General features: G+C 61.2%; 1 protein-coding gene across 1 annotated transcript; it reads left to right on the top strand.

Annotated features, from left to right (window-relative positions):
* The first annotated feature begins 378 nt into the window (after positions 1–378).
* Positions 379–26880, top strand: TET3 (tet methylcytosine dioxygenase 3). Its single transcript, XM_059870536.1, has 10 exons — positions 379–529; positions 13802–16046; positions 17917–18007; positions 18255–18348; positions 18895–19103; positions 20278–20428; positions 20767–20856; positions 20951–21088; positions 21429–21765; positions 22084–26880. The coding sequence occupies exons 1-10, from the start codon at positions 503–505 to the stop codon at positions 23817–23819; spliced, it is 5118 nt and encodes a 1705-aa protein (XP_059726519.1). The 5' UTR covers positions 379–502; the 3' UTR covers positions 23820–26880.
* The last annotated feature ends 353 nt before the right edge of the window (positions 26881–27233 follow it).

Below are 27233 nucleotides of genomic sequence, written 5' to 3'. Positions count from 1 at the left end.
ACCCCCGCTGGGAAATAGGGGGGCGAACCCCGATTTTTTTTTTTTGGCCGGTAAATGCGTTTTTCTGTCGAGATTTGGGGATTTGGGGGAGGTGGAAAGTTGCCGGTGCGCGGCTGAAGTTGGGAAGTTGTGCGGAGCCGCGCGGGGTTGGAGGGGGGGGAAGGAGGAAAAAGGGAAAAAAAAAAAAAAAAAAGAAAAAAAAAGAGAGAGAAGAAAGGAAAATGGGGTTGGAAGAAAGAAGGGGTGGGATTAAAAGCGGCGAGGCTGCACCCCGGTTTTGGGGGGGGGTTAGGGGTGGGGAGACAGCGGGGCCGCCCCCCCGGTGTGGAAATTAAAACTCGGGGTGACTCGCGGCTCTGTCCCGCAGAACTCGCGGTGTCCCCGGGCCGGGGGACGCGGTGACCCCGCCATGTCGCTGTCGCCGCGCAGGGGGCTCCGCCAGCCCGGGCCGGCCGCCCCCCCGGCCGGGGGGAGCCCCGAAATCTGACGGTGCCCCCCCGGGATGGAGATGGAGAGGCTCCGCAGGGAGGTGAGCGAGCCCCAGCTCCCCCAAACCCCGTCCCCCTCCCTCACCCCCACTTTTTGGGGTGGTCTGGGACCCCTTTGTAGCGTCACCGTCACTCGGAGGGGGTGGGCAGGGAAAGCCCCTCCTTGGTCGGTGGTGGTGGTTGGGTTTGGGTTTTTTTTTTAAGGGTATTTCCGTGGGAAATGGGACTTTCTGCTGCCTTAAAGGCCACTTGGATGCCTTAAACCCCCCCTCAAAAAACAAAAAAAAAATTCAGCTCGTCCCTGGGGCATCCCCAAAGCAGCGCCGCGGGACGGGCGGAACAAAACCCAACTTTAAACCGAATTCCTTGGGATTTCTCTCAAAACGCTGCTCGGAACCCACCCGGGTGCCCCCAAAAAAGGAGGGGGTGCCGAGGAAGGGGGAGGCAGAGCCGTGCCCGGGGGGCGGCACCTCGGATCTAAACAAGTTGCGGCGTTCTCTTCACCCCAAAATTCCAGCGCGCTTCTGGTCCGACCGGCCGGGGCGGCTGGAACCGGGATTTCACATTTTGTGCCCACGCACAAAAGGGGGGGCTGCTCCAGCTGGGGGGTCTCCAGCGTGGGAGGGAGAAACATCTGCTTGGCGTCGATTTTGGTGCTTTTCCCCCTAAAAAAACCCCAAATTCGGTGTTGCTTTGCGCGCTTTTTTAGTGCTTTCGGGGTGTGAGCGCCTCCGAGGTGGATCCAGGGGGTTTTCCCCTCGGGAAGGCGACGGGAGGGTGGCACGGGTGGCATGGGGTGGCACGGACCTTGGCACAGGTGGCTCGGCGAGGCAGGGGAAGGACTTTGCCCTTGGCAAAACGCCGCTGCAAACCGAAAAGCGGCGGTGAGGGTTTGTCCGCGCCGCTTTCCCAGGCAGGATCTGGGGGAAAATGAGGATTTTTTGGAGATGTTACCCCCGGTGCCCGCGGCCCGGGCCGGGTGTGCCGCGGTTCCCACGGTGTGCCCGGAGTCTCTCCCAGCCCCTTCCCTGCACCAGTTCCTCCAGTTCCTCCAGTTCCTCCGGCTCGGCCGGGCCCGGCTGCAGCTCCTGCTGTCCCCCCTGGGCTGATTTCCTGCTTTTCCCCCGATTTTCCCCATCCGTGAGGGTTTGGAGGGAGGAAGAGGAGGAGGAAGATGGCAGAGGTCAAGGCTGGGCTCTCAGCCCCTCTGCTGCCTTCCCGGGCGGCTCTGGGTGTCTTCCCCACTCATTTGCATAACTAATCAACGTCTTGGGAAGCCGCTCATTAGCGCGGACCGCCTCAACCCAGGGAAGGATGCTCCGAGCCGTCCGCTTCAGCTTTGGGGAACAAACCCCAAATAAACCCCACAGAAAAACCCGCTCCCATCAGGGATGGGGGCACCAGCCCTGGACTTGGGTTTATCCAAGCCCAGGCTCGGGTTTATCCAACCCTAGATTCAGGTTTATCCAGCCCCGGACTCAGGTTTATTCAAACCTGGTCTCGGGTTTATCCAGCCTGGACTCAGATTATTCCAAGCCTGGATTCGTGTTTATCCAACCCTAGACTCGGTTTTATCCAAGCCTGGACTCAGGTTTATCCAAACCTGAACTCAAGTTTATCCAAGCCTGGGCTCGGGTTTATCCAAGCCAAATGACCGATGTTCCCTAATTAACGTACCCAAATTAATGGACAACAATTAACGAGGTTCTCGGGGGTTTAATGGCAGGGAAATATTGGGGGGGAGGGGTGTACAGAGCTTTTTGGGGGCTCCCCCGGCTGCTTTTTGGGTTTTTGGCTGCTCCCACCCCCTGCCTCAGTTTCCTGGGGGACAATGACACAAAGGGCAGGGCTTGGGGGGCCTGTGACCCCATTCTGGGGTTGTGGAGTCGCATGTCTGTGTCCCTGTCTGTGTCCCCCTTGTGTGCCACCTGCACCCCCTTCATGTCCCCCCCGTGTCCCCCTTATGTCCCCACATCCCCCTTGTGTTCCCCCGCCGTGTCCCCCTCATGTCCCTCTCCGTATCCCCCTCGTGTCCTCACATCCCCCGTGTCCCCCCTCCTGTCCCCTCCGTGTCCCCTCTCATGTCCCTCTCATGTCCCTCTCATGTGTCCCCACATCCCCCGTGTCGCCCCTGGTGCCCCCTCATGTCCCCACATCCCCCCCAATGCCCCCCCCGTGTCCCCCCTTATGTCCCTCCCGTGTCCCCTCCCGTGTCCCCACATCCCCCCGTGTCCCCCCCCGCGTCCCCCTCATGGCCCGCTCCTGCGCAGCGCAGGGAGCGGGCGGGCGGTGCCACTGCGTGGGGGAAAGGGGGGGGGCTGCGCGTGGGGGGGAAAGGAGGAGGAGGAGGAGGAAGAAGGAGGAGGAAGGAGGAGGAGGAGGAGGAAGGAGGGAAGAAGAAGAGGAGGAGGAGGAGGACAGGGGGGGAGCAGGGATGCGGCGCTCATTCCCCCCCCCGGCTGCAGCGGGGCGGCGGTGAGGGAGCGCGGAGGAGAGGGAGACAAGATGGCTTCCTCCTGAGGGCCGGCGCCGTGCGGGGCGGCGGGGGCTGCGGGGGCAACGCGGGGGCAGCGGCGAGGTAAGCGCACCCCTTCTCCCCTCCAAAACACTCCCTCTGCACCCCTCCAAACCCCCCCAAAAAAACCCAATCCCTCCCCGGGCTTGCGGGGCGGTGCGGGGGAGGTTAAAGACCCCCCCCCCCCCCCCCGCGGTGTTGGCGGCCCCGCGGGGCCGAGAGGACAAAGCGGCGGGGCCTGGGGAGGGCCCCGCGCCCCCGCCCCCGTTTTGGGGCTGCTTTCCTTCTTTTATCCCTTTCCTTTCCCTCCAGCATCGCTTCGTGGTGGGGGGGTGAAGGTGGGGGGGGGTGGTGGACAGGGTTGGGAGGACGATAAACCTTAAGGCGCACCCCGCCCCCCCCCCCCCCCCATATCGTCATTCCCCCGTGTGCTTTTTCGCCTTTATTAATCATTATTTCTATTAACCCATCCCGAAATGTGCTGAGCTCAGAGGTGCGGCGGGGTGATGCGAACAAGGGCGATGAGGCTCCCCGCCGTGACGTCACCGTGACGTCACCCGGGCCGGTGGCAGCTGTCATCCCTCGCCGTGACGAAGTCCCGGGGTCCGGCGCGGGCACCCCCCCGCTTTCCGTCACGGCAGGACGGAGGTGGGCACAAAAAACAGCTGCTCCTCCTCAGGGGGGTCTCACTCACCCACCCAGGCGGCGATTTTGGTTCTCCCGGCGCGGAGAGCGGCGCGGTTTGGCAGTTTTGGCATCCCGAGCGGCTGCGGGTGCTGGTGGCTCCAAGGGACGTCGCCGAGGTCAGGGGGGAGAGCGTTGCCAAAAATCGGAGTTGGGAGCCGGCGGTGAGCGGCTTTTTGGCACCACGTGTTTTTCGCAGGGGACGGGGATGCTTCGGATCTCGCGGCCGGCGCGTGCGCCCGCCAACGCCGGAGCTGCCTCCGGATGCTGTGCAAAAAAAAGAAAAAAAAAACCAAAAAAAACCCCCAAAAATCAGAAATCCTAGCTAGAGCCGGTGGCAGGTGCCGGGGCGGTGGGTTGTGCCGGGATGCGGTGAGCCCCGAGGTTGCATCATGCTGGGAAGGGCTGGGCAGCGCCGGAGCAGAGTCCTCCAGGGTGTTACGGTGGCCCCATAAAGGAGCCCTGCTCTTGGCCTTTGGCACCTCGTTAGCTGTGACCAGGTTTGTTTTTCGGATTGCCCGGCATGGACTCTTTTTCGCAGGTAATTGAGGGGGAAGGTGGCTCTGGTGGGGTCTGGGGAAGGCAAAACATGTGTGTCCCCAGGATTTTGGCCTTTCCTTTGAGGGGCTTTGCTGGCCCAGCTGGGAATGGGGATGGCAGAGTGGTGGCACCATGGCTCTGGGATGCGTGGTTGTGCTTTGGGTCTGTGTCCCAAAAAGCCCTTGCTGAGGTGTCCCTGGCACTGGCACACTGGGGGTGAGCTGTCCCTGTGGCACTGGGGTCCCCAGTCCTTGTCTCCATGGTGCCAGGGTCTTTGATCCTGGTTCTGCATGTGCTGCAGTCACCAATTCTTGTCCCCATGGCATCAAGGTCCCCAGTCCCCTTCCTGCACGTGCTGCAGTCCCCAATTCTTGTCCTCCTGGGGTCCCTGGTGCCCTGTCTGTGTGTGCTGGGGTGCCTGGTCCCTGTCTCCGTGCCTTTGGGATATTCAGAGTCCTTCCTGCATGTTCCAGTGTTCCCAGTCTCCCTTCCCACACTATCGGGCTCTGTGGTCCCCATCCACGTGACATCGGCGTGCTCCGTCCCCTGCCCATGTGTGCCAGGGTGCCCTGTCCCCCTGGCAGTGTGTGTCCCTGTCCCCACAGCGCTGGGGTTCCCTGTGGGAGTCTCCCAGTCCCTATCCCCGCTCCCTCAGGATCCTTGGATCCCTGTTTGTGTGTGCCAGTGTCCCCATCGCCATGGCAGCAGTGTCCCTTGTCCCCCACCCGTGCACGCTTGGCTCCCTGCTCCCTGTTCCGGCAGCGCTGGCATTCCTGATCCCTTCCCTGCCTGTGCAGGGTCCCTTGTCCCCATTCCCATGCCACGGGGGTCCCTTGTCCCCATTCCCATGCCACGGGGGTCCCCAGACCCTTCCCTGTGTGGACAGGGCTCCCTTGTCCCCATTCCCATTCCCCTGGGGTCCCTTGTCCCCATTCCCATTCCCCTGGGGTCCCTTCCTGCCTGTGCTGGACCCCTTGTGACATTGGGGTCCTCGGTCCCAGCACGTGCCAGCTTTCCCTGTCCCTGTGGCACTGGGTCCCCATTCCCTGTCCCCGCCGTGTCCCTCACTCCATGGTTGCTCAAGGTGTCCTCTCAAGGGGATGTCCTGAAGGGGCCAGCACCAAACCCAGTGTCCCTGTCCTCACTGTGGATGGGGACACGGGCTGGGATGAGGCAGATGCCCCCAAATCCCTCCTGGGGACACCCCCTGCTCCCTCCCGTGCCAGCGCTTTAATCTCGGTGCTTTGAGCTCTCTGTAGAAGGGTGCCAGACCGTTTCTGAGGATGAAAGAGCTTTTTTTATTTATCCCCCGCTCCCCGGGCCGGCATCCAAGGGGAGATGAAATGAAACGGGAAGAGGCTGGAGGTGAAACAGCTGCGATGGGCCCAGCCCCGGTGCACATCTGCCCGCCACACCACTGCCAGCCCCACAAACCCAGCTCAGCCCGTTTGCTCCTCTGTCCCGGGGCCAAAATCCCCTTTTCCTGGGCTGGGGTTTGCAGGCAGGGCTGTCGGAGGGAGCCGTGTCGTGGGGACAATGCAGCGTGTTTGTTTGCTACAGCTAAAATGGCAGTTCTTAAGGGGAAAAAAAGAGAGCGAGAGCCAAGTGCTTCTGCACATCCAGTCGCTGCATCTTTTGATTAAATGAGATTTTGCTGTCGAAGGGGGGAGCTGGGGACCACGAGCTCCTGAGCCTGCAGTTCCCATCGCAGCCAAACGAGGGGAAAAAAAATTCTGAACCACCCCGAGCCCTGAAAATGCTGTTTAAAGAAAAAAAAAAGGATTGGAGCAAGTTGTAAATGCTGCAGTTGTCCGTGTGGAGGCCGTGGGGTGGCCAGAGGGTTTGTCACCACAGGGCTGGTGGCACAGTCTGCTCTGCTTCTCAGCCTGGCTGGAAAGGATGGAGAAGCATCCCAGGAGCTGGGATGGAGCAGGGAATGTGGGGCAGGGTGAGTGAGGGGCTCCAAAGGAGCCCACTGGTGTTGCAGTTAAAGCCCTGAGCCTCCCTGGTTGGGATGGTTGGTGTTGGAGCACACTGGGAACAGCCTGTCTGCCAGCTGGGGAGCACTGGGAGTGCACTGGGAGCACTGGGAGTGCACTGGGAGCACTGGGAGTGCACTGGGAGCATGCCTGCCCTCTGGATCACTCTGTCTCCCCTCGGGATCATGCTGGGAACACGCTGGGATCACACTGGGATCACCCTGGGAGCACACGTGCCCACTGGATCACGCTGCCTGCCCTCTGGATGGCACTGGGATGGCACTGGGATGGCACTGGGATGGCACTGGGAGCGCAGTGGGATCACGCCTGCCCTGTGGGTCTCCCTGCTCCCCCCTGGATCCCGCTGGGATCACGCTGCCTGCCCTCTGGATGGCACTGGGATGGCACTGGGATGGCACTGGGATGGCACTGGGAGCGCAGTGGGATCACGCCTGCCCTGTGGATCTCCCTGCTCCCCCCTGGATCCCGCTGGGATCACGCTGCCTGCCCTCTGGATGGCACTGGGATGGCACTGGGATGGCACTGGGAGCGCAGTGGGATCACGCCTGCCCTGTGGATCTCCCTGCTCCCCCCTGGATCCCGCTGGGATCACGCTGCCTGCCCTGTGGGTCTCCCTGCTCCCCCCTGGATCCCGCTGGGATCACGCTGCCTGCCCTCTGGATGGCACTGGGATGGCACTGGGATGGCACTGGGATGGCACTGGGAGCGCAGTGGGATCACGCCTGCCCTGTGGGTCTCCCTGCTCCCCCCTGGATCCCGCTGGGATCACGCTGCCTGCCCTGTGGATCTCTCTCCCCGCCTCCCCGCCGGCCGAGCACGCTGCCTGCCCGCACATGGCTTTTTTTAGGTTTACAAACACCACGGCCCTGTGCACGCGCCGCTTCCCCCCTCCTTCCTCCTTCCCTCCCCGTGAGTCATCACCGGGCCGGGAAAGCCAGAGGCGGCAGCGGCGCTTTTCCCCGTGCTGCTGCTGCTGACCCCGGCAAGGTGGGGGGAAAAAGGCAAAACCAGATTTCATTTTTTTTGCCCTTCACTGTTCCATTTGCTCTTTTGGCGAGCGAGATGGGGAGGATGAGGGTGGCTGCCATCCCGGCTCGTGGGTGGTCTGTGGTGAGGTGTTTTTGGAGAGGACCACGGCGTGGTTGGAGGGTGGGAAGGGTTGAAACGTCACCGGCTTCCCCGGCGTCCTCCCCCTTTGTTGGTTGCGTTTCTGTGGTGTTGGATTTGCGCTGTGGTTTTGGGGATGGCTGAGAAGAAGCTGCTGAGACCCCAGAAAGCTGGCAGAGGTGTTGGCAAAAGACTCCTGGGGGCCTGGCGGTGCCGGCGAGCGTGGAGATGCCAAACCCCCGCGCTGAGCTCATCGGCTGAGGTGGCCCCGGTGACTCAGCAGAGCCCGCGCTGACTCAGCGGCCCCAGCCCCCGGGGAGGCAGTGGGATAGCGGGAGAGCTTGAAATTTTTGGGTAGAAAAAGGGACTTCTTTGTACAGCGTGCTGCACTTTGCTGATGCCGCGCTGCCAACACGTTTTCCTCCCCGTTCAGCTTCCTCCAGCTTTGGGAAAAGGGATTTCATCCGAAGGGGCTGCATCTCCCAGCTGCCACGAGACGCTTTTCCCCACGGGGAGCGGGTCATGGCGGTGAAACCAGCGGCGGGTTTGGCAGGGGAGGCGTTTTCCCTGCTCCCAGGCGGGGCAGGGCCCGGCTCCCACTCATCTCCTGGCTCCTGCCCGCCGGCCGTCGCGCCAACGACGTGCCCGTGCTTGCCAGGTGGGAGGGCGGCAGCACTCATGGTTCTCCTCCTCCTCCTCCTCCTCCTCTGCCCAAGGCCGGGCTGTGCACGGCGTGAGGAGCCCCACGTCCCGGGGAGGGGGGGCACGGCAGCATCCCCCAGGTATGGCGGGATGGGGGTGACCTGGAGGGGGGCTGAGCACCCATGGGTGCTGGCTGGTACATCCCTGATTTGCACCTGGGGACCAGGAGGGTGCAGGGACTCCTCCTCTGTTCAAAGCCTTGGAAACTGGGGTGCAGTTTGGTCAGTGCATGGCTGTGGAAAACCTTTCCTCCTCGCTATTCCAAATCTGGCTTTTCCCTTTGATTTGCAGTGCAAAATGCCCCAGTTGGGGGCTGTTGGGGCTGGAGTGGCTGGGAGGGGACAGAGCCTGGTCCTGTGGGGAATGCTGGCATTGGGGGGCTGTGAAATTGGTCTGGAGTGGGATGGAAGTGCAGCTGGGCCAGGTGGCAGGTGAGGAGAGGCCCCAGGCCTTTCCCTACCCAGCTCATGTGCTTCCACTTCCTTCCCATATGGGTTCTCGTCCTTCCTTGCCCCTGTCGCCTTCCTCCTTGCCCCGTTCCCATTCTTCCCCTTGTTTCCCTTCCTCCCCATCCCCATCTTCCTTTCTATCCCCCCTTCCCCTCCTTGCCCATCCCTTTCCCCCATTCCTTCTTCCCCTTCCTTCCCTTTTTCACCTTTCTCCCCTTTTCTCTTCCTTCCCTTCTTCTCCTTCCCCATCCCCTTCTTTCCCTTCTCCCTCCCCCTGCCTTTCTCCTTCATCTCCTTCCTCTTTGCCTTCATCTCCTTCCCCATATTCTCCTTCCACTTCCCTCTTCCTCTTCCTCTTTCCCTTCCTCTGCCTCCTCCCCTTCTCCTTTCCTTTCTCCCCTTCCTCTTCCCCTCCTCTCCATCCCTTCCCCAGGGTCGGAGCAGGCGTGGTGATTCAGCCTTGCCAAGCCAGCCCCGGTGCCAATCTGGGAGCCGGCACGAGGGCAGCCAGCTGTGTTTAAGGAAAAAAACGCTTCGAGAAACAAAAATAGTCCCGTGGGGTGGTTTTTTTTTTTTTTCCTTCCTTTTTTTTCCCTTTCAAGAGCTCGGCTCCCAGCCGGGGCCGGCAGCTGTGCCGTGCCAAGCCTTTCCCCCTGCCCGCGCCAACTGGCGGCTCCCGGCTGGGCTCGGCGCCGCGCTGGGAGGGCGCAGCGTGCTGGGAGCACACGCCGTGGCCTGGCCGCGGCATTCGGCTTCCCAAAAACTGCTCTGCTGCGAGCGGCCGCTGGGAGCAGCTGCTGAGGCAGTGCTGAGCATCCCCGTGTGCCCCTGTCCCCAGTGTCCCTGCTCTGTGTCCCTGCTCTGTTTCCTGCTCTGTTTCCTGCTCCGTGTCCCTGACCCCAAACATCTTCACCCCGAGCATCTCCCTCCAAACGTTCCAACCCCAAGTCTTCCTGCTTCGAACATCCCCTTGCTGAGCATTCCTGATCCCAAAATCCTCACCCCAAACACCCCAACCCCAAACATCCCCACTCTTGAGCATTCCCACCCTCAGCCTCCATTCCCCAAATATCCCCACCTCAAGCATCCCTTCCAAAAGGGAAAAGACTTTTCCTGGGGGAAATGAGGTGGTTGGAGGTGGGAACAAATCCTCCATCTCCCTCGGAAGCCCCCGGTACTGGTGGGATAGGGAGTGGGATTCCATCGCATTCCAGCTCGTCATACCCCAAAGGAGGAGGAAAAGGGGGTGCAATGTTTGCTGGGGTGGAAGGGATCATGGCCATGGGGGTCCCCAGGAGTGCTCCTGGGAGTGGAGTAGAGCAGAGCTGGGCTTCCCGCAGCAGAAATCAGCTCAGCTCCCTCGGCTACTCCGGCTTTTCTCCGGGCTAAATGAGGACAGGAGTGAGCGGCTCAGCCCCGGCGCCGGGGTCAGCCGGGGCCACGGAAACAGCTCGGGAAACGGGGCGGGAGAGGGGCGGGACCGCGGCGGGTACCCCAGCCGCCATGGGGACCCGGGGGTCCCGGGGGCTCTCACTGCTCTCACTCGGCACTCGGCCTTCCCACATTTCCTTGAATTCCCCTTTTCAGGGGCGGCGAGTTGGATTTAGGTCATCTGCTCCTCTGCGGCCTGCCTCCCGCTTCTCCTTTCCCTTCATCTCCTTCCCCTCATCTCCTTCCTCTTTGCCTTCATCTCCTTCCCCATATTCCCCTTCCACTTCCCTCTTCTCCGTCCTCTTTCCCTTCCTCTGCCTCCTCCCCTTCCTCTCCCCCTCCTCCCCGCAGCTGGGGGCTGTGGAGGGATTGGGATCGGGATGGGGTTTCCCATCTCTCAGGATCTGGTGGTGCTCCCCGGAGCATGGTGTGATCCCAGCAGCATTCCCGTCCCTGGCACAGCCCTTGGGCTGTTATTGTAGGGTCTGCAGCGCTCAGGGCTTCCCCCGGTGGTGCCCCAAAGCCACCATCCCAACGGAGGAGGATTCCCGGGGTGGGTGCCAGAGGAGGAAAACCACAATCCGAGTGCCGGGGCTGGCCGGGCTCCACCGCAGCGGGGCCGGCAGCCAAAGCTCCCTCTTGGCCGGCCCGTGCCGCCGGCTGGCAGCGGCTCCCGCTGACCTCCGCGGCTCCCGGCCGTGCCCTCGCTGCAGCCCCGGCACACGCTGTCCCCTGAGCCACCCTGGTGCCCCCTGAGCCACCCCGGTGCCCCCATGGCCACCCTGGTGCTGCTGAGAAGGGCTCGGCGTTGCCACCGATCTTCCTCTGGCCCAAATTCTCCACTTTTACTCAAATGGTGTGGGTTTTGCATGGGATGACACCAAGCTGTGCGTGCGCTCCATTCTCTGCAGCTCCTGACCCCTTTGGCACCGTCCTTCCGTCCATCCCTCCGTCCGTCCGTCCGTCCATCCATCCCTCTGTCCATCCATCCATCCCTCCGTCCATCCGTCCATCCATCCCTCCGTCCATCCATCCATCCCTCCATCCATCCGTCCATCCCTCCCTCCGTCTGTCCATCCATCCCTCCGTCCGTCCATCCCTCCGTCCGTCCGTCCATCCATCCCTCCATCCATCCCTCCGTCCGTCCGTCCGTCCGTCCATCCCTCCATCCATCCATCCCTCCATCCGTCTGTCCGTCCATCCCTCCCTCCGTCCGTCCGTCCATCCATCCCTCCGTCTGTCCGTCCATCCCTCCGTCCGTCCGTCCGTCCGTCCGCCGCCGGCCGGTCCGTACGTGCGCGCGGCGCCGGCGCTAATGGCTCCTGCAGCTGCTTTGGCAGGGGGCGGGGAGGGCCGGGGCTCCCGGGGCTCCCGGGGCTCCCGCGGCCCCGCTCGCTCTTTCCTCCCCCGGACGGTGCCGGTGCCGGTGCCGCCGGCCGCGGCTTCGCCTCCCGCCCCTGCACACGTAAGTGCCGCCCGGCCGGAGGCGTCCCCGCGCCCGCGCCGTGCCCCCGCCGCGCTCGCTGCCTTCCGAGCGGCTCCGGACTGTTCCCAGGGAGCGCAGCCCGGGCTGGAACCGCTCCAAACCGGGCTCAGCCTGTGTGTGGCTGATTTTTTTTTTTTTTTTATCCTTTCCTTCTCTCTGTTTAAGGCATTTAAATTGGGGGGGGATTTAAAAAGGGAGGAGAAACGGATTAAAAAAAAAAAAAAAGTTGTTGTCCTCACGGGGATTTTTCCCGCTTTTGTAGCGCCTGGAGGATGCAGAAGGAGATGTGCAGGAGCAGCTGGGTTAACCCCAACCATATCGCTTGGCTTTCTCTTTATTTTAATTTATTTCCTCCCCTCCCCAGCTTTTATCCTTTCTCGGGGTGAATGGAAGGAGGTTCAGGAGCTCTGGGAAAACTTTTTCCAAGGAAAGTAATCTGAGGGCGCAGGAATTGGTGCCCACGGCAGTGAGGGGGGATCGATTTTTGGGGAGAAGCTGCGGGGTCTCAACATCTCCAGGAACAAAAGGAGCTGGATGGGACAGCCAGGGAAAAAATTGTTTTATATATATAAATGTGTATATATGTATATATGTGTGTGAAGTTTTATTCCTCCACTGTTTTGGGGAAGGTTGTGGCTTTCGGGTTAACCCTTTAGTAGCAGCCGGGGGATGTTTGCTCCTCCCTTTAGTTCACACGATGAACTATTTTCCTACATTCCCAGCCCGGTTCCATAACCCATTTTATGGGCTGGAGCAGCCCAAGGTGCCTCCCTGGCCCTGCGGCTGATGTTTGGGGCTTTCCCTGCCCTTTCCCAGCAGGTTTTCCCCTGGGCAAGCCCTTGGGGCCGCTCCCCACCCGGAGCAGAGCAGGTTTGCCATCATTTCCCTGGCTGGCGACCCTGGGGGCACCAGCCTGTCCCCTCGAGCCTTTGAGAGGGAGAACTCTTCGCGTTTATCTCCGCGGCGTTTGGGAAAATCCCCTTTGGCTGGGCAGGAGGAGGAGGAGGAGGAGGAGGAAGATGAGGGCGGAGGAAGGACGGGCGGGGCCGTTCCCAAAGGAGAGCGGAGGCGTGCTGTCCCCACCCTGCCCCGGCTGCGCTTTCTCCCCGGACCTGCCGGACCGGTCCCATCGCCCCGAAGGCACCGGAGCCCCTCTAAAATCCCTCTAAAAACATCACGGGGTGATGTCGGAGCGATCCGTACCAGCACTGTGCCGCCCTGGGGGATTTCTCCGCTGGGGAAAAGGGGTTTTTTGGATAGAGTCGTGCTGGGAGTGGCTCCTGAGAGGTTTCGCCGGAGTCAGCAGCGTTCTTATCTCTCCAGCGTAGCGTTCTTATCTCTGCAGCGTGGCTCTGCTCACGCTCTCACAGCGAAGGGTGAAGGACTCTATTCTGAGGCTGTGGTGCCTGAAGCGTTAAAGCAGCCACACACGGACACTTTGAACACTCGGAGCTGTAACTTTGTATTTAACTTTGTGTTTAACTTTGTATTTAACCTTGTGTTTAACTTTGTGTTTCGGCTCTCCCCTCGAATCTGAGCTGCGGATCCTTCCCACGGGCCGCTGGCGGCCCCATCCAGAGGCAGGAAGCTCTGCCCACAGCCTCTGCTTGCTTTGGCATGGTTTTTCCAGTGAACTCTGCTGTATTTTTAGCTTGCCGGAAGCTCCCCTTGCTTATCAGCAAACGGCTCTATGTGCTGCCGGCACCGAAATCCCCAGTGCCGAGGTGGGACAGCACCACGGAGAGCAGAACGACCCCCTCCATCCCTGACAGAACCCCGTGGGGGGTCTTAGCCAGGGTGTCCAGCCCGGTGTAGGGCTCCCCGGGTGCCAGCAGGTGGGTTTGGTGTGTCCCTGGCACGGCCCCGGGGGCCCTGGCTGGCCGTGTTGATCCGGACACCGGGTTATTTGAGGTGAAACAGCCCCTGGCACTGGCGTAGCCAACTCGGCGGCTTCCTGCCGTGCCGCGGCCGCCGGCGAAGGACGGCTGCTCCCGGCCGGGATGTTCGCTCCTGGCACGGCTCCAAAACCCCCCTCTCCTCCTTGTGCTGTTTCCTTCAGTGCAAACTGTGCCACGGCAGCCAGGGACGCCCTGCCTGTCCCACCGCGTGTGTGCTGCCCTCGGCGGGTGGTGGAAATCCCGAACGGTCCCGTGAGTGATTTCGAAAGCGGGTGGCGGGGTGGGGACGTGGGTGGCACGGTGGAAAGCGGCCGCCCTCTGAGCCGAGCCGAGCTGCTCCTCACTCAGCCAGCCGGGCAGAACCCGCGTGGCTCGTCTGCGTCTTCATCCCCCCTGGTCAGAAAATGAGATGGGGAAAGGGGAGCTAAAGGAAAGAGAGGGGAAAAATTAGAGTTTGAGCACATGGGGATGCTCATGTCTCTTCTCTCTCCCTCCTCACAGACAGGTTCGGCGGGCAACGCGGTTGATGGACCCAGCAGAAGCCAAATGGAAGAAGGGCCAATTAATTATGTGGAAGAAAGGCGGCTGAAGGAGGGCAGCGGGCTCAGCCTGGTGAATGGGGGCCGGCCGGAGGCGGGGGGTACCGTGCTGATGGAGCCCAGCGGGTGGTCGCCAGGCCAGCCGCCCGCCGCTGGCAAAGCCCACTTGGAAGACGTCCGGAACCTGGTGGCCTTCTCAGCGGTGGCCGAAGCCGTTTCCTCCTACCGGCTCCCACCGCCGGCCTCGCCGTCGCTGCTGTATGAGAAGTTCGACTCGGAGATGAGCCAGGGCGGGCTGGGCACGGCGGACGGGGTGCCACGAGGAGAGGACCTGCACGCCCTCAAGGCCGCCCTGGCTTTGGCCAAGCACGGTGTGAAGCCCCCCAACTGCAACTGCGACGGCCCCGAGTGCCCCGACTACCTGGAATGGCTGGAGCAGAAGATCAAGACGGCTCTCGGAGAAGAGCTGGCGTCACCGCGGCCCCGCGCCGCCGCCATCCCCCCGCCTCCTCCCCCAGAAGGTGCTATCGACCCCCAGCCGGTGCCTGAGGCTGCCGAGCCGTGCCCGCCCGACGGCCTCCCCTTTTCCCAGAGCGCGCTGACCATCGCCAAGGAGAAGAACATCAGCCTGCAGACCGCCATAGCCATTGAAGCCCTCACGCAGCTCTCGGCCGCCCTGCCCCAGCCCGCGGGCGATGGGCAGCCCCCGCCGCCGCCGCCCCCCGCCGTCCCCTTCGGCCCCGGCCCCCTCGGCCCGCCGGGGGCCGCGTGGCAGCGAGGGGACGAGCCCCGTTACCCGCCGGAGCCGGGAGCAGCACCTGAGCCATTTTTCGGCGCGGCACCTCCGCGGGGGAACTTCGCTGCCACGTGGGGGCTGGAGGCCGAGGGGGCGGCGGGGGCTGGAGACCCCATGGCAGAGCTGGAGCAGCTGCTGGGTAATGCTGACGACTACATCAAGGCGGCTTTCAAGAGACCCGAAGCGATGGCCGGCAAAGTGACAGCCCCCAAAACAGAACCCCCAGAGCGAGCACCCAGCAAAGAAGCGCCGGGCGGCCCCCGCTTGCCGCCGGCACCGCCGGAGCCCGACCTGCACAAGAAGACGCAGCTGGTCCTGCAGCAACATCTCCACCACAAGCGCAGCCTCTTCCTCGAGCAAAGCCTGGCAGCGGCAGCGGCGGCACCCCCGGACCGGCCGAGCGGCTGGTGGGCTCCCGGCGCCCCTGCCGCGCCCCCCAAGCCCTTCGAAAAGCAGCCCAAAGAGAAGAAGAAGAAAACGCCGCCCGAAAAGCCCCCGCCGGCCAAACCTCTCCGCAAGCAAGTGCAGATCAAGAAGGCGAAGCAGAAGGACTCGCAGCCGCTCTTCCCTCCCCTCTGGCAGATCAGCCTGGAGGGGTTTCGGGCGCCTGCCGAACCCCCCGCCGAACCCCCCGCCGAAGAGATGCAAACGGAGCCGCCACCGCCGCCGGCCTTCCCGCACCAGCCTCTTGCACTACCCCTGCCCGCCGCATGCCCCCCGCCACCGAACCCCCTGGACGGCGTCCTCCCGGCTCCCGACTCTCAGGAAAGGGGTGCCCCCGGGGGGGGCCCCCAAATTCACTCGGCGCCGGCGGGCTCGACTGGCTCGGAGGAAGCGCCGGCTGCCCCCCCGCCGGCCAGCTCGGCTCCCATCATGGTGGATGACAAGTTGGAAGAGCTCATCCGACAATTTGAAGCCGAATTTGGGGACAATTTCAACCTGCCGCCCCCCGAGACGCCTGCCCCGCTCGCCCCCGGGGCTGCCGAGCTGCCGGGGGGGACAGCACCAGCGCCGCAAGGGTCCCCCACCGCGGCCACCACCGCGGCCACCACCACGACCACCGCCGCCCCGGCTCCCAGCAGCGCTCCCCAAGCCGGACCCAAAAGCGTCTCCCCAGGGAAGGGGCCGCTGTCAGAGCCACCCTTCACTGCCCGCTCCCCCAAACAGATCAAAATTGAGTCTTCTGGTGCTATCACCGTGGTGTCTACCACGTGTTTTTACTCTGAGGAAAGCCAAAACCCAGACGTGGACGACGTTGACAGAACACCCACCAAGGACGAGGTGCCGCTGACGCCGACCCTGAGCGGCTTCTTGGAGTCTCCGCTGAAATACCTGGACACGCCGACCAAAAGCCTCCTGGACACCCCTGCCAAGAGGGCACAGGCCGAATTCCCCACCTGTGACTGTGTTGGTGAGGCAGCAGCCGTGCTGGGGAGGGTGGCACAGGTGGCTTGGCAGGGTGGGGTTGAGCTGGGGGGGTAATGGAAGCCACGGCATCAGCAAAGCCCTGGTTTGTGGGGAGGTAAGGCTCTCACATGGTGAAACCCCGGTGCTGTGGAGCTCCCTTTTGGTTTCTCTTCTCCTCTCTTGTTTTTACAGATGGATGGAAATGGCTGTGTCACTGTGGGGGTGGCACTGGTGTCACTGGCTGTGCTGGGGTGGGGGGATTGGATGAGCAGCTAAACCAAAGAGCAGTTGGGTTTTCCTTCTATTTCACCTTAACCAGCTGAATCCCCTGAATCCATGGTGGTCCCAGTGCCAAAACCCACCTAAACTCCCCCTCACCTGGTTATCCCTGGTGTTTTCAGCCAAATTTGCTGGTTCAGGTTGCTTTGAGTAACCCAAACTTTGGTTTGATGCTTGTGCTTATCGCTTGCTGCTGAGATGCTGCCTTGTTCACTGGCCAATCCCACCATAATACACTGAAAAATCACCAAACTCTTGAATTTGTGGGTTTTTTTTTGTGGTTATTTTCGGTGTGCATTGGCATTTGTTCGACTTTGCAGCAAGTGCTAGAGAATTCCTACCCAGTCCTTCCAGTCCACCTCCATCTGAGTGTGGGGAGCTGGATATTCCCTCCCCAATATTTAGACTGGACCAGTGTGCTCCCCTGGGAGCAGCAGGGTGAGGATTTTGGGGGCATCCACCCAGAGGATGCCCTGGGCTAAGCACAGGCTGCAATTTATTAGTGGAGCTTCTGATTATTTATTTATTTGCTTGTGAATGGCAACAGGAATGAGCCCAAACTCCATGGAGAGGAGGGAAAGCTTTCCTGAAGCCACTCAAACCCAACCTCGGAGTTTGCCAGGAAAAGATTTGTTTAGGGGCTGGGAGAGGGGGGATTCCCCCCCTTCCCCTTCTCTGTTTTCTCAGGGAGAAAGAAATGCAGCAGGAGAGGGCTCGGTGCTTTATTGGGCGCAGGAGCTGTTGGAGGCTGTAACAAAATGAGCTTTTTCCAAGCATCCCATATTGATCCCTGTCTGGACAGCTGCAGCCCAGCTGAGCCCGGCTTTCTCCTCAGCCTGGCTCCCGGCCAGCTGGACATGATGGGAATGAAAATCAGGGTGGTGAGAGCAGAGGGATGCAAACACAGACCAGCCTTGGCCGTGGTGCAGGACACATCCCAGCTGGTGGTTTTGGATCATCCCCGTGTGCTGGGGCTGCTTGGGGCATCCATCACTTCCCACCCTGGCTCCTTCATGCCCTGAAAGCCCCCAGGGGTTTTCTGTGTGCAGGGCTGTGTCCCAGTGTCCTTCTCCTGAAGCACCAGGATCCTCCTCCTGCAGCCCCAGGATCCTCCTGCAGCCCAAATCCTTCTCCCATAGCCCAAACCCCTGAAGCAGGCAGGGAGACCTCCCTTCCCCCAAAATCATCCCATGATGGCAGCATCCAGCTGAGCCAGTGCCCGTGAGAAGTTCTGGACAGGAGCCCTGGGTGGGAGCAGGATGAGGAGGGGGTTGGGGTCTCCATCTCCCACCCAGCAGAGCTGCAGTGGTCAGAGCAGATTCCCTGGGTGGAGCTGTGGTCACTGCCAGGGTGCTTCCAAGGGCTGTGGCTGCTCAGGGGGGTTTTGGGTCCCAAAAAGGGCTGGGTGTCTCTGGGTGAGGGTTCTCCAGCAGGGTTTCAGTGCTGGCGGAATCTTCCAGAGCAGGGAATGAGGAGTTGCTCAAAGCCTTGATTTTTGGTGCAGAAGAGCTCGATTTGAGGGGATTTGGAATTTTTCAGGGCAGCCAGCAAAGGTGCAAACCCCAAATCTCTGTCCCCCCCTCCTGTCTCTGCAGAACAAATCGTGGAGAAGGATGAGGGGCCCTATTACACCCACCTGGGCTCGGGGCCCACCGTGGCTTCCATCCGGGAGCTCATGGAAGAGAGGTAAGAGCCCCTCACCGTGAGGCTGGGGTCCTGTCAGGGGAGTGGGGAGAGTGAGCGGGGTCCTGTCAGGGGAGGGGGGACTTGAGAGTGTGACTGGGGACTTGTGAGAGTGAGCAGGGTCCAGTCAGGGACAGTGGGGTCCTGTCAGGGAAGTGGGGATTTCTGAGGGTGACTGGGGGCTCCTGAGGGTGGCTGGGGACTCCGGAAGGGCCCACGAAGGCGAGTGGGACTGTGTGTGCCCCTGCAGGTACGGTGAGAAGGGCAAGGCCATCCGCATTGAGAAGGTCATCTACACGGGCAAGGAGGGCAAGAGCTCCCGGGGCTGCCCCATCGCCAAGTGGGTGAGTGCCTCTCGTCCCCGGGCTCGGCCCCTCCGTGCCTGGCCACCAGCAGGTCCCTGTGGTGTGGCCACTGTGGGATGGATGGATTTATGGCTGGCAAGGAGGAATTGAGGGAACCTCACTCACGTCCACCCTCAGGGAAAGCCCTCGGGGCTCAGCACCCAGGGAATAGTGTGTCCAATGCCAGCAGCTCCCCCAGACTACCAAAATCCACGGGGTGAATGCAGCCATGGGAACATGCCCAGCTCTGCCCTCCCCACCCCACAGGACACTGGGGAAGGCATGCAGGGCATAGCCCAGATTCTTCTGCCATAGCCCAGACCTTTCTTCTGTAGCCCAAATCCTTCTCCTGTAGCCCAAATCCTTCTGTAGCCCAAACCCTTCTCCCATAGCTCAAATCCTTCTCCTGTAGCCCCCTTATCCTCCTGGCTCTCCCCATGCAGCAGCAGCAGCTCCTTCCTGGCACGGGCTCAGCCAGCTCAGGGCACCCCAGCACTTGTGGGATTCCCCATCCCAGGAGGTCTGACCCGGCCCCTCTCATTGCAGGTGATCCGCAGACACAACCAGGAGGAGAAGCTGCTGTGCCTGGTGCGGCACCGCGCCGGCCACCACTGCCAGAACGCCGTCATCATCATCCTCATCCTGGCCTGGGAGGGCATCCCCCGCACGCTGGGGGACACGCTCTACCAGGAGCTCACCGACACCCTCACCAAGTACGGCAACCCCACCAGCCGCCGCTGCGGCCTCAATGACGAGTGAGTCCCGCCGGCAGCACGGCCCGGGTGGGAGATGGGGTGGGAATGGGGTATGGGGTACGGGAACGGGGTGTGGGAATGGGATATGGGGTATGGGAACGGGGTGTGGGAATGGGGTATGGGATATGGGGTACGGGAACGGGGTGTGGGAATGGGGTACGGGAACGGGGTGTGGGAATGGGGTATGGGATATGGGGTACGGGAACGGGGTGTGGGAATGGGGTATGGGGTATGGGGTACGGGAACGGGGTGTGGGAATGGGATATGGGGTACGGGAACGGGGTGTGGGGATGGGGAATGGGGTATGGGGTATGGGAACGGGGTGTGGGAATGGGGTATGGGGTATGGGGTACGGGAACGGGGTGTGGGAATGGGGTATGGGGTATGGGAACGGGGTGTGGGAATGGGATATGGGGTACGGGAACGGGGTGTGGGAATGGGATATGGGGTATGGGGTACGGGAACGGGGTGTGGGGATGGGATATGGGGTATGGGGTACGGGAACGGGGTGTGGGGATGGGATATGGGGTATGGGGTACGGGAACGGGGTGTGGGAATGGGATATGGGGTATGGGGTACGGGAATGGGGTACGGGAACAGGGTACAGGATATCGGGTAAAGGAATGGGGTACAGGGTATGGGGTATGGGAACGAGATATGGGATACGGGGTGTGGGAATGGGGTACAGGAACAGGGTATGAGAACGGGGTATGGGAATGGGGAATGGGAACGGGGTGAGGGAACAGGATATGGGAACGGGGTATGGGAACAGGGTGTGGGAATGGGGTACAGGAACAGGGTACGAGAACAGGGTACGAGAATGGGGTATGGGAATGGAGTACGGGATACGGGATATGGGATACGGGGTACAGGATATAGGGTACGGGAATGGGGTGTGGGAATGGGGTACGGGATATCGGGTACAGGAATGGGGTACAGGATGTGGGGTATGGGAACGAGGTATGGGATATGGGGTGCGGTAACAGGGTATGGGAACGGGGTGTGGGAATGGGGTGCAGGAATGAGATGCAGGAATTGGTTGCGGGAATGGGATGCAGGAATGGGATGCGGGAACGGGATGCAGGAATGGGATGCGGGGCTCCCTCCCGTTCCCAGAGCTGCCGTCACCGCACGGCACTGGCGGCTGACTCTCCCACGCCGTGTCCCCCCCCAGCCGGACCTGCGCGTGCCAAGGCAAGGACCCCAACACCTGCGGTGCTTCCTTCTCCTTCGGCTGCTCCTGGAGCATGTACTTCAACGGCTGCAAATACGCCCGCAGCAAAACTCCCCGCAAGTTCAGGCTGGTGGGAGACAACCCCAAAGAGGTGGGTGATGGAGGTGGAGCGGGGGCAGCACCGGTGGGGTGGTGGTTTGGAGCTCCTTTCCTGTCAGGACTCTGAAAATAGGATTCCTTGAGGGGTTTTTTTATGGGCTAGAGACGAGGAAAGGAAAGGTGGCAGGAATGGGTCCTCTGTAGAAATCCCAGAGGACAGTGAGGATGGAGATTGAATGGCCAAATCCTCACAAGGAATTTAAGCCACATGCTTTGTGGTGGATATCGTGGGAAGGGTTGGCTGCCGTGTGGTGTCTGTGGGCTCTGTCCTCAATTCCATCCCTGCTGCCAAAAGCCCTGGGTGACATCCTTCTCTTTTCCCTACCACAGGAAGAGCTGCTCCGGAGAAGCTTTCAGGACTTGGCCACCGAGGTTGCTCCGCTTTACAAGAGGCTGGCGCCGCAAGCCTACCAAAACCAGGTCCTGCTCATCCCAGCCCTTGGCACACACAGCTGGAATGGGTGTGGGGTGCTGCTGTTGGGGGATTTTGGGTAACCAGCTCCTCCTTCCACAGGTCACCAATGAGGATGTAGCCATCGACTGCCGGCTGGGCTTGAAGGAGGGGAGGCCGTTCTCGGGGGTAACAGCGTGCATGGACTTCTGTGCTCACGCTCACAAGGACCAGCACAACCTCTACAACGGCTGCACCGTGGTAAGCAGGCACCTGGCAGGGCTTTTTGAGGTGCTTCCCTCTAATTTGGGGTGCTCCTTTTAAGGGGCTCCGTCCCCGGTTGTTCCACCCTCGTGACTCCAAGTGTTTGGTGTGGGCACACCTCACATGAGCTGCTCAGGTCTAACAGGGACCAGCATCTACTTTTGTCCAACCCAGACCCCATGGGAAGTTTCCAAATACCAGCTGGGGACCAGAGCAGGCTGGGGGGATGCCAGGCTGCTGTGGCTTCATGTCAGCATGGGGGAGAAGTGGGAGGTTTGGCTCATCCAGCACGGGCCACATCCATCAGCATCCCACTGACAGCACCTGCTCTGGCCAGGTCTGCACGCTGACGAAGGAAGACAATCGTGTGGTGGGGAAAATTCCCGAAGATGAGCAGCTGCACGTCCTCCCCCTCTACAAGATGTCCAGCACGGATGAGTTCGGCAGCGAGGAGAACCAAAATGCCAAGGTGGGCAGCGGGGCCATCCAGGTGCTCACGTCCTTCCCCCGCGAGGTCCGCAAGCTGCCCGAGCCTGCCAAGTCCTGCCGGCAGCGGCAGCTGGAAGCCAGGAGAGCCGCTGCCGAGAGGAAGAAGCTGCAGAAAGAGAAGCTGATGACACCAGAGAAGATCAAGCAGGAAGCGCTCGAGCTCCCCACCCTCCAGCCAAATGCAGGTAACGGGGGCAGAGGTGAGGTCCTGCCACCCCGAGCCGCCCGGAAAGCGCGTGAGGGGATGGGGATGTGGTTGGGGACATTTCTTGGGCTGCTGTGTTGTGGTGCTGGATGGCACCTCTGTGCCACCGGGGTTTTCATGAAGGTGCGAATCGATGCCGGTGCGCCGGGTGATGGCAGGTGATGCCAACCTCTGCAGTTGGCTGGCAGACCCATCACCGTGGGATTTCTGAGTCTGGCCGACCATTTTGGGGTCCTGGCTCCCCTCCCGTGGCTCCCTTGGCCGGTAGGTCACGGGGGCTGTGTGTGCTGTCCCACAGGTATGGCGTTGAAAGGCGGGATACCCCCGCAGCCGCTGAAACCTTCCATCAAGGTGGAACCCCAGAGCCATTACAACGCCTTCAAGTACAACGGCAACGCCGTGGTGGAGAGCTACTCGGTGCTGGGCAGCTGCCGGCCCTCCGACCCGTACAGCATGAACAGTGTTTACTCTTACCATTCCTACTATGCACAGCCCAATCTGCCTTCCGTGAACGGGTTTCACTCCAAGTTCGCGCTTCCCTCCTTCGGGTATTACGGCTTTTCCAGCAACCACGTGTTCCCCTCGCAGTTTCTCAATTACGGGGCGCCCGAGAGGAGCGGGAGCAGCTGGGTCAGCAACGGCTACGAGAAGAAGCCCGACGTCTCGGCGCTGCAGGAGAACCTCAACCACACCTACGGGAACAGCAATTTCCCTGAGCCCATTCCGCACGGCGTGCGGAGCAAAAACCATCACCAGCGCACCTACGAGCGAGCCAACCGCTACGCCAGCCAGCAGAAAGCGGCGGCGGCAACGGCCGGGGCGCACAGGACTAGCTCGGGCTCGGAGGAGGCACCGGCGTTTGCACAGAACTGTTTCGGCAGCCGGCCCATCAAGCAGGAGCCTCCGGACCCCCCGCCCTCCATCGAGCCCCTTCCCAGCCCTGCGGCCGTGCCCGGCGCTGGCTTAACGCTGCCGGCCGTCCCTGCGCACGGCACGGCGCCGGAGCAGCGGTGGAGCCCCTTCAAGGCGCCGCGGGGCACGGCTTCCCCCGACAGGACTAGCACGGCCGAGGGCTCGTGGAGCGCGCTGGCGCCGGGCTCGGGCGGGCGGGAGAAGCTGAGCGCCTTCGACGCCGCCGTGCGCTTGCCGCCGCCGGAGAAGCAGTGGTCCAACGTCCTGGCGGGAGAGCCGGCGGCGGCGGCGCACGGCTCAGGCTTGCTGCCGAAACCGTGGAGCCCCTGCAAGCTGGGGGAGACGGCGCTGGCAGGCACGGGGACCCCGAGCCTGCTGGGGTCACTGGGGTTCAGCTCGGCTCTGCCAGGGCTCCCCAGCTTCCCTGAGGAGCCGTGGGGCTCCGTGAAGGTGGAGGAGAGGAGGACACCGGCGCCCAGCCCGGGGCTGGCGGAGAAGCCGTGGGAGGCAGCGGTGGGTGAGAAGGGGGTGGCAGGGCCCCGCCAGGAGAAGCCATGGGACCCCTTTGGCCTGGAGGAGGATCTGCCGGAGAAGGCGGTGAAGGAGGAAGAGGAAGAGGAGGAGGAAGAGGAGGAGGAAGAGGAAGAGGAGTGGTCAGACAGTGAGCACAACTTCCTGGACGAGAACATCGGCGGCGTGGCCGTGGCGCCCGCCCACGGCTCCATCCTCATCGAGTGCGCCCGCCGCGAGCTCCACGCCACCACCCCGCTGAAGAAACCCAACCGCTGCCACCCCACCCGCATCTCCCTCGTCTTCTACCAACACAAGAACTTGAATCAGCCCAACCACGGCCTGGCGCTGTGGGAGGCCAAGGTGAAGCAGCTGGCAGAGCGGGCTCGGGCTCGGCAGGAGGAGGCGGCGCGTCTGGGGCTGCCGCCGGACGCCAAAGCCTTTGCCAAGAAGCGCAAGTGGGGCGGCGCGTTGGCCACCGAGGCGCCCAGCAAGGAGAGGAGGGACTCGGTGCCCACGCGGCAGGCGGTGGCCATCCCCACCAACTCGGCCATCACTGTGTCCTCCTACGCCTACACCAAGGTGACGGGCCCCTACAGCCGCTGGATCTGAGACCGAGGCGGCCACCATGGCCCCATCTTACCTCAACCCTCGGCAGCGCCGCAGCCCCGGCGTTGCTTCGTGGTGCTTTCTCCTCGGGCGTGGGGGAGAAGAAAACAAAAGTAAATAGACGAAACCGAAGCGAAACACAACAACCACAGAAAACAAACAAACAAAAAGAATCCAACCCATAGGAAAGGAACCCAACGCGCGCGCTCAGGAGCAGTGGAGCCGGCGCGGGCTCACGCCGTTGGAGAGCTGCGCTCGGCGAGGAGTTGGCAAAGCAAGCAAAACTTGGCTAAAAAACCCAAGAGGAATGATGCTGTTTGATGATTTTAGGTAATCTCATATTTATATCTCCATGTTTTTTAATCTAGCCTCGGATGAATTTCCTAGCGTTCTCGTGCAAGGAGAGGTTTTTAATTCTACTTAAAATGGCCTGTTTGTTGGATTTGATTTTATTTTATTTTTTACTCCGATGACAACGACGAAGCCGATCTTCGAAGAGAAGCCAACATTGAAAAACCACCCTAATCATGAATCCAAACCAACCTGAACACCAAACCAGCTCAAAGGCAAGAGGTGACTCCCTCCATCTCCTCCGCGTGGGGGCTGGTGGGACCGTGTGCTTTACTGTCAGCCAGACACGCTGAACATCCAATTATTTTTATTCCAAGGACCTAAAAATACCAATTTTGCAGCTCGAGGAGACCTTTCTCACAGCAACGGGAGCCCACGAGCGAGCGGGCCATCCCGGGAGGGTGCGTCTCCGCCCGGCTCCTCGCCTCCGGCGGGATCGGCTCTGCCGCCGCGGAGCACAGCCGGCGTCTCTCCTGGCGCCGGAGACCTCAGGACACGTCCGGGCTGGGGAACGCCGCTGCCGGGGGGGCCACGCTCGGGCTCGGACTTGGGGCTCCTTTGCCCACGGCCTCCGGGGCGAGCGGCGGCGGCGGCGTCTCCGTAGGAGCCGACGGGACAAAAACAGAAGAAAAAAAAAAAGAAAAAAAAAAAATTACAAAAAACAGGAAAAAAAAAACACAAACCAACCCCAAACTGTGAATAGCGAGTGTTGCTCTCTGTACATCACTGTTGCTAAAGTCTGGTGCTTTCCGTCTCCGGGGGACTTTCTCCGTGCAACCGGCTCTGGGAAGAGCAAATCCCAAGACTTGGCTGGCCAAAACCCCGCCGGGTCCGCCTTCCCCGCCGGTGCCGGCGAGCCGCGGCCAGCGCCGCCGGGGCTCGGTGCTCTTTTCTCTCCCCGGGTGCCATCCCTCCTTCCTACGGATCACCGTTCTTCCCTCAAAACAAACAAACAAACAAACAAAACAAACAAAACAAAAACCCCAACCCAACCAATAACCCAGCAACGACGACAACCGCGTGGTGCTTTTGGAACACTCTCAGTCGAGACTTCCCGCCCGGCGCCGGGGCAGACGGAGCGCGGCCGAGCTGCCCCGCGGCTCGCCGGGAGCGTGGCCGGAGCCGGGGGCCGGCGTCCCCGGGCGGGGTCGTTGCTTTTGCACTTTGAGGTGCCTTTTGGAGAGCCAGCGAGGCAGCGCCGACGCCGTCGCCGTGCGGGATCACCTCGTGTTTACCGTCACCCTCCTTCCCCCCCCTCGCGCACGGGCACGGATCAGCAGGATCTCGGTAAAAACAGCCTGAACATTGACGTGGTCTGATTTTAAACCTGTAAATAGGGAAAGAAATTTTTTTAAAAGCACTTTCACCTAGATTTAAAAAAAAAAAAAAAAAGAATGAAAGCGAAACTTAAGCAAACAAGTCCCCTCTTTCCTCTCCCCCCACTCCCCCCCAACTTGAAGCAGTATGTTTTAAACAAGATTATCGTGGGAGAACTGTAAATACTGGCAGAATATTTAACATGCTTTGTCCGTCCTTCATCATTAATGATTTTTTTTTGTTTGTTTTTTGGTTTTTGTTCGTTTTTTAACCGTAATCTGTAAAGTCGCGTATATTTGACAAGGAAACTCAACGAGCTATTCCCGCTTTTCTTAGAAATACCCAATAGCATATCAGGATTGTAAGAGTCAGACTTTAGGGACGCCGGCGGGCGATGCTGGGGACCCGCCGTGTGGCCGTGGTTCGCGACGCGGAGCGGGGACGATCCGGGGCCGGGTTCGGGTGCCGGCCCCGTTGTTGTCGCCCGGGCTCTCTGGCTGGCGTGACGGGGGTGCCTTGGAGGAGAAGGAGCGCTGGGAGAAGGCGATGGTCCGTGTAACCTGTCTAAGTCCTGCTTCCTCAGAGGTTTTTTCGGTGCAGGGAGGGGTCGGTCCGGCGCGGCGGGTTCAGCCCGGGAGAGCGGGGAGCTGCCGGCGCCGCGGGTCGGGGAGCGAGAACTGCTGCAGTCTCAACGTTTTTACACTACATCAACTTTGTCTAACCTACCTCAACTCTCAGTCATTACGAATTCGCACGCTTCAGACTTCTACACAAACTCGAAATCTATGCACAGCTCTTTACCCCTTGCTGCTGAGAGGCTGTTTCCAAGCAAAATCTTTTCCCTTTACCCGTCCCGGCGGCCGCGCTCGTCCCGCCCGTGCCGAAGCCTGCGGGGGTCGCGGAGCTCGGGGTGGGGGAGGGATGTTTTTAACGAGCGGGATGTGGAGACCTGGTTTTGCAGCAGGTCGTGGCCACAATGGTGCTAGAACAACAACAGCCGTGGTGGAAACCCCAGGGAGGGCTCGGCACGGGGAGCCCCGACCGGCTCCTCCGTCCCGCTTTGGTTTTTCTGGCCGCGGTGCTTCGCCTCGGGCAGGAAACGAGGGATGCAATTTGGGTCCCCCTCCATCTCGATGCTTTTGGGATGAGGCATGGGAAGGAGAAGGAAACCAGAATCCCTGAGGTGCCTCAATTGCTGATTTTTCCTTTTAATACTGGAGTACGCTTTGTGGGCTCTATAAGGCATATTTTTATTAAATGAAATCTTGTAATACAAACGGTGCTATGGTGTTTTAACAAACTGTATCACGCTTCTGCCTGATTCCATCTCGCTGAGGTGCTACTAATGTATATATCAAATTAAGGAACCAAGATAAAAAAACAAAAAAATACAAAATTTAAGCAATGTCGTTGAGAAGGAAGTTTACTTTTCCGGAGCGACAGCTCGAGGCGTGCCGGGAGCCGGTTGGGTTTATGCAAACTGAAAGAGGCGCCGCGTCCGAGGCGTGCCGCCGGCCGGGGTCGTGGTGGAGCCGTTCCCTGCGGGGTGGGTGTGGTCCCAGGATGAGGTGCTAGAGGTGATGTCCAGGTGCAGGGCTCAGCCAGGTGTCCACAGTGCTCGGCCAGGGTGCTCGGCCAGGTGTGTGATCATGGTGCTCAGCCAGGTGTGTGGTCACGGTGCTTGGCCAGGTGTGTGGTCATGGTGCTCAGCCAGGTGTGTGATCACGGTGCTCGGCCAGGTGTGTGGTC

Source organism: Haemorhous mexicanus, chromosome 30, assembly GCF_027477595.1.
Source record: "Haemorhous mexicanus isolate bHaeMex1 chromosome 30, bHaeMex1.pri, whole genome shotgun sequence".
In the NCBI taxonomy this organism is placed as follows: domain Eukaryota; kingdom Metazoa; phylum Chordata; class Aves; order Passeriformes; family Fringillidae; genus Haemorhous; species Haemorhous mexicanus.
This window is presented reverse-complemented; position numbering and strand designations above follow the sequence as displayed.

Coding starts and splice junctions, on each gene's coding strand:
- TET3 (XM_059870536.1), top strand. CDS start 503: ATGGAGATGGAGAGGCTCCGCAGGGAG. Junction 16,047..17,916: donor CCCCACCTGTGACTGTGTTG/GTGAGGCAGCAG, acceptor CTGTCTCTGCAG/AACAAATCGTGGAGAAGGAT. Junction 18,349..18,894: donor GCTGCCCCATCGCCAAGTGG/GTGAGTGCCTCT, acceptor CTCTCATTGCAG/GTGATCCGCAGACACAACCA.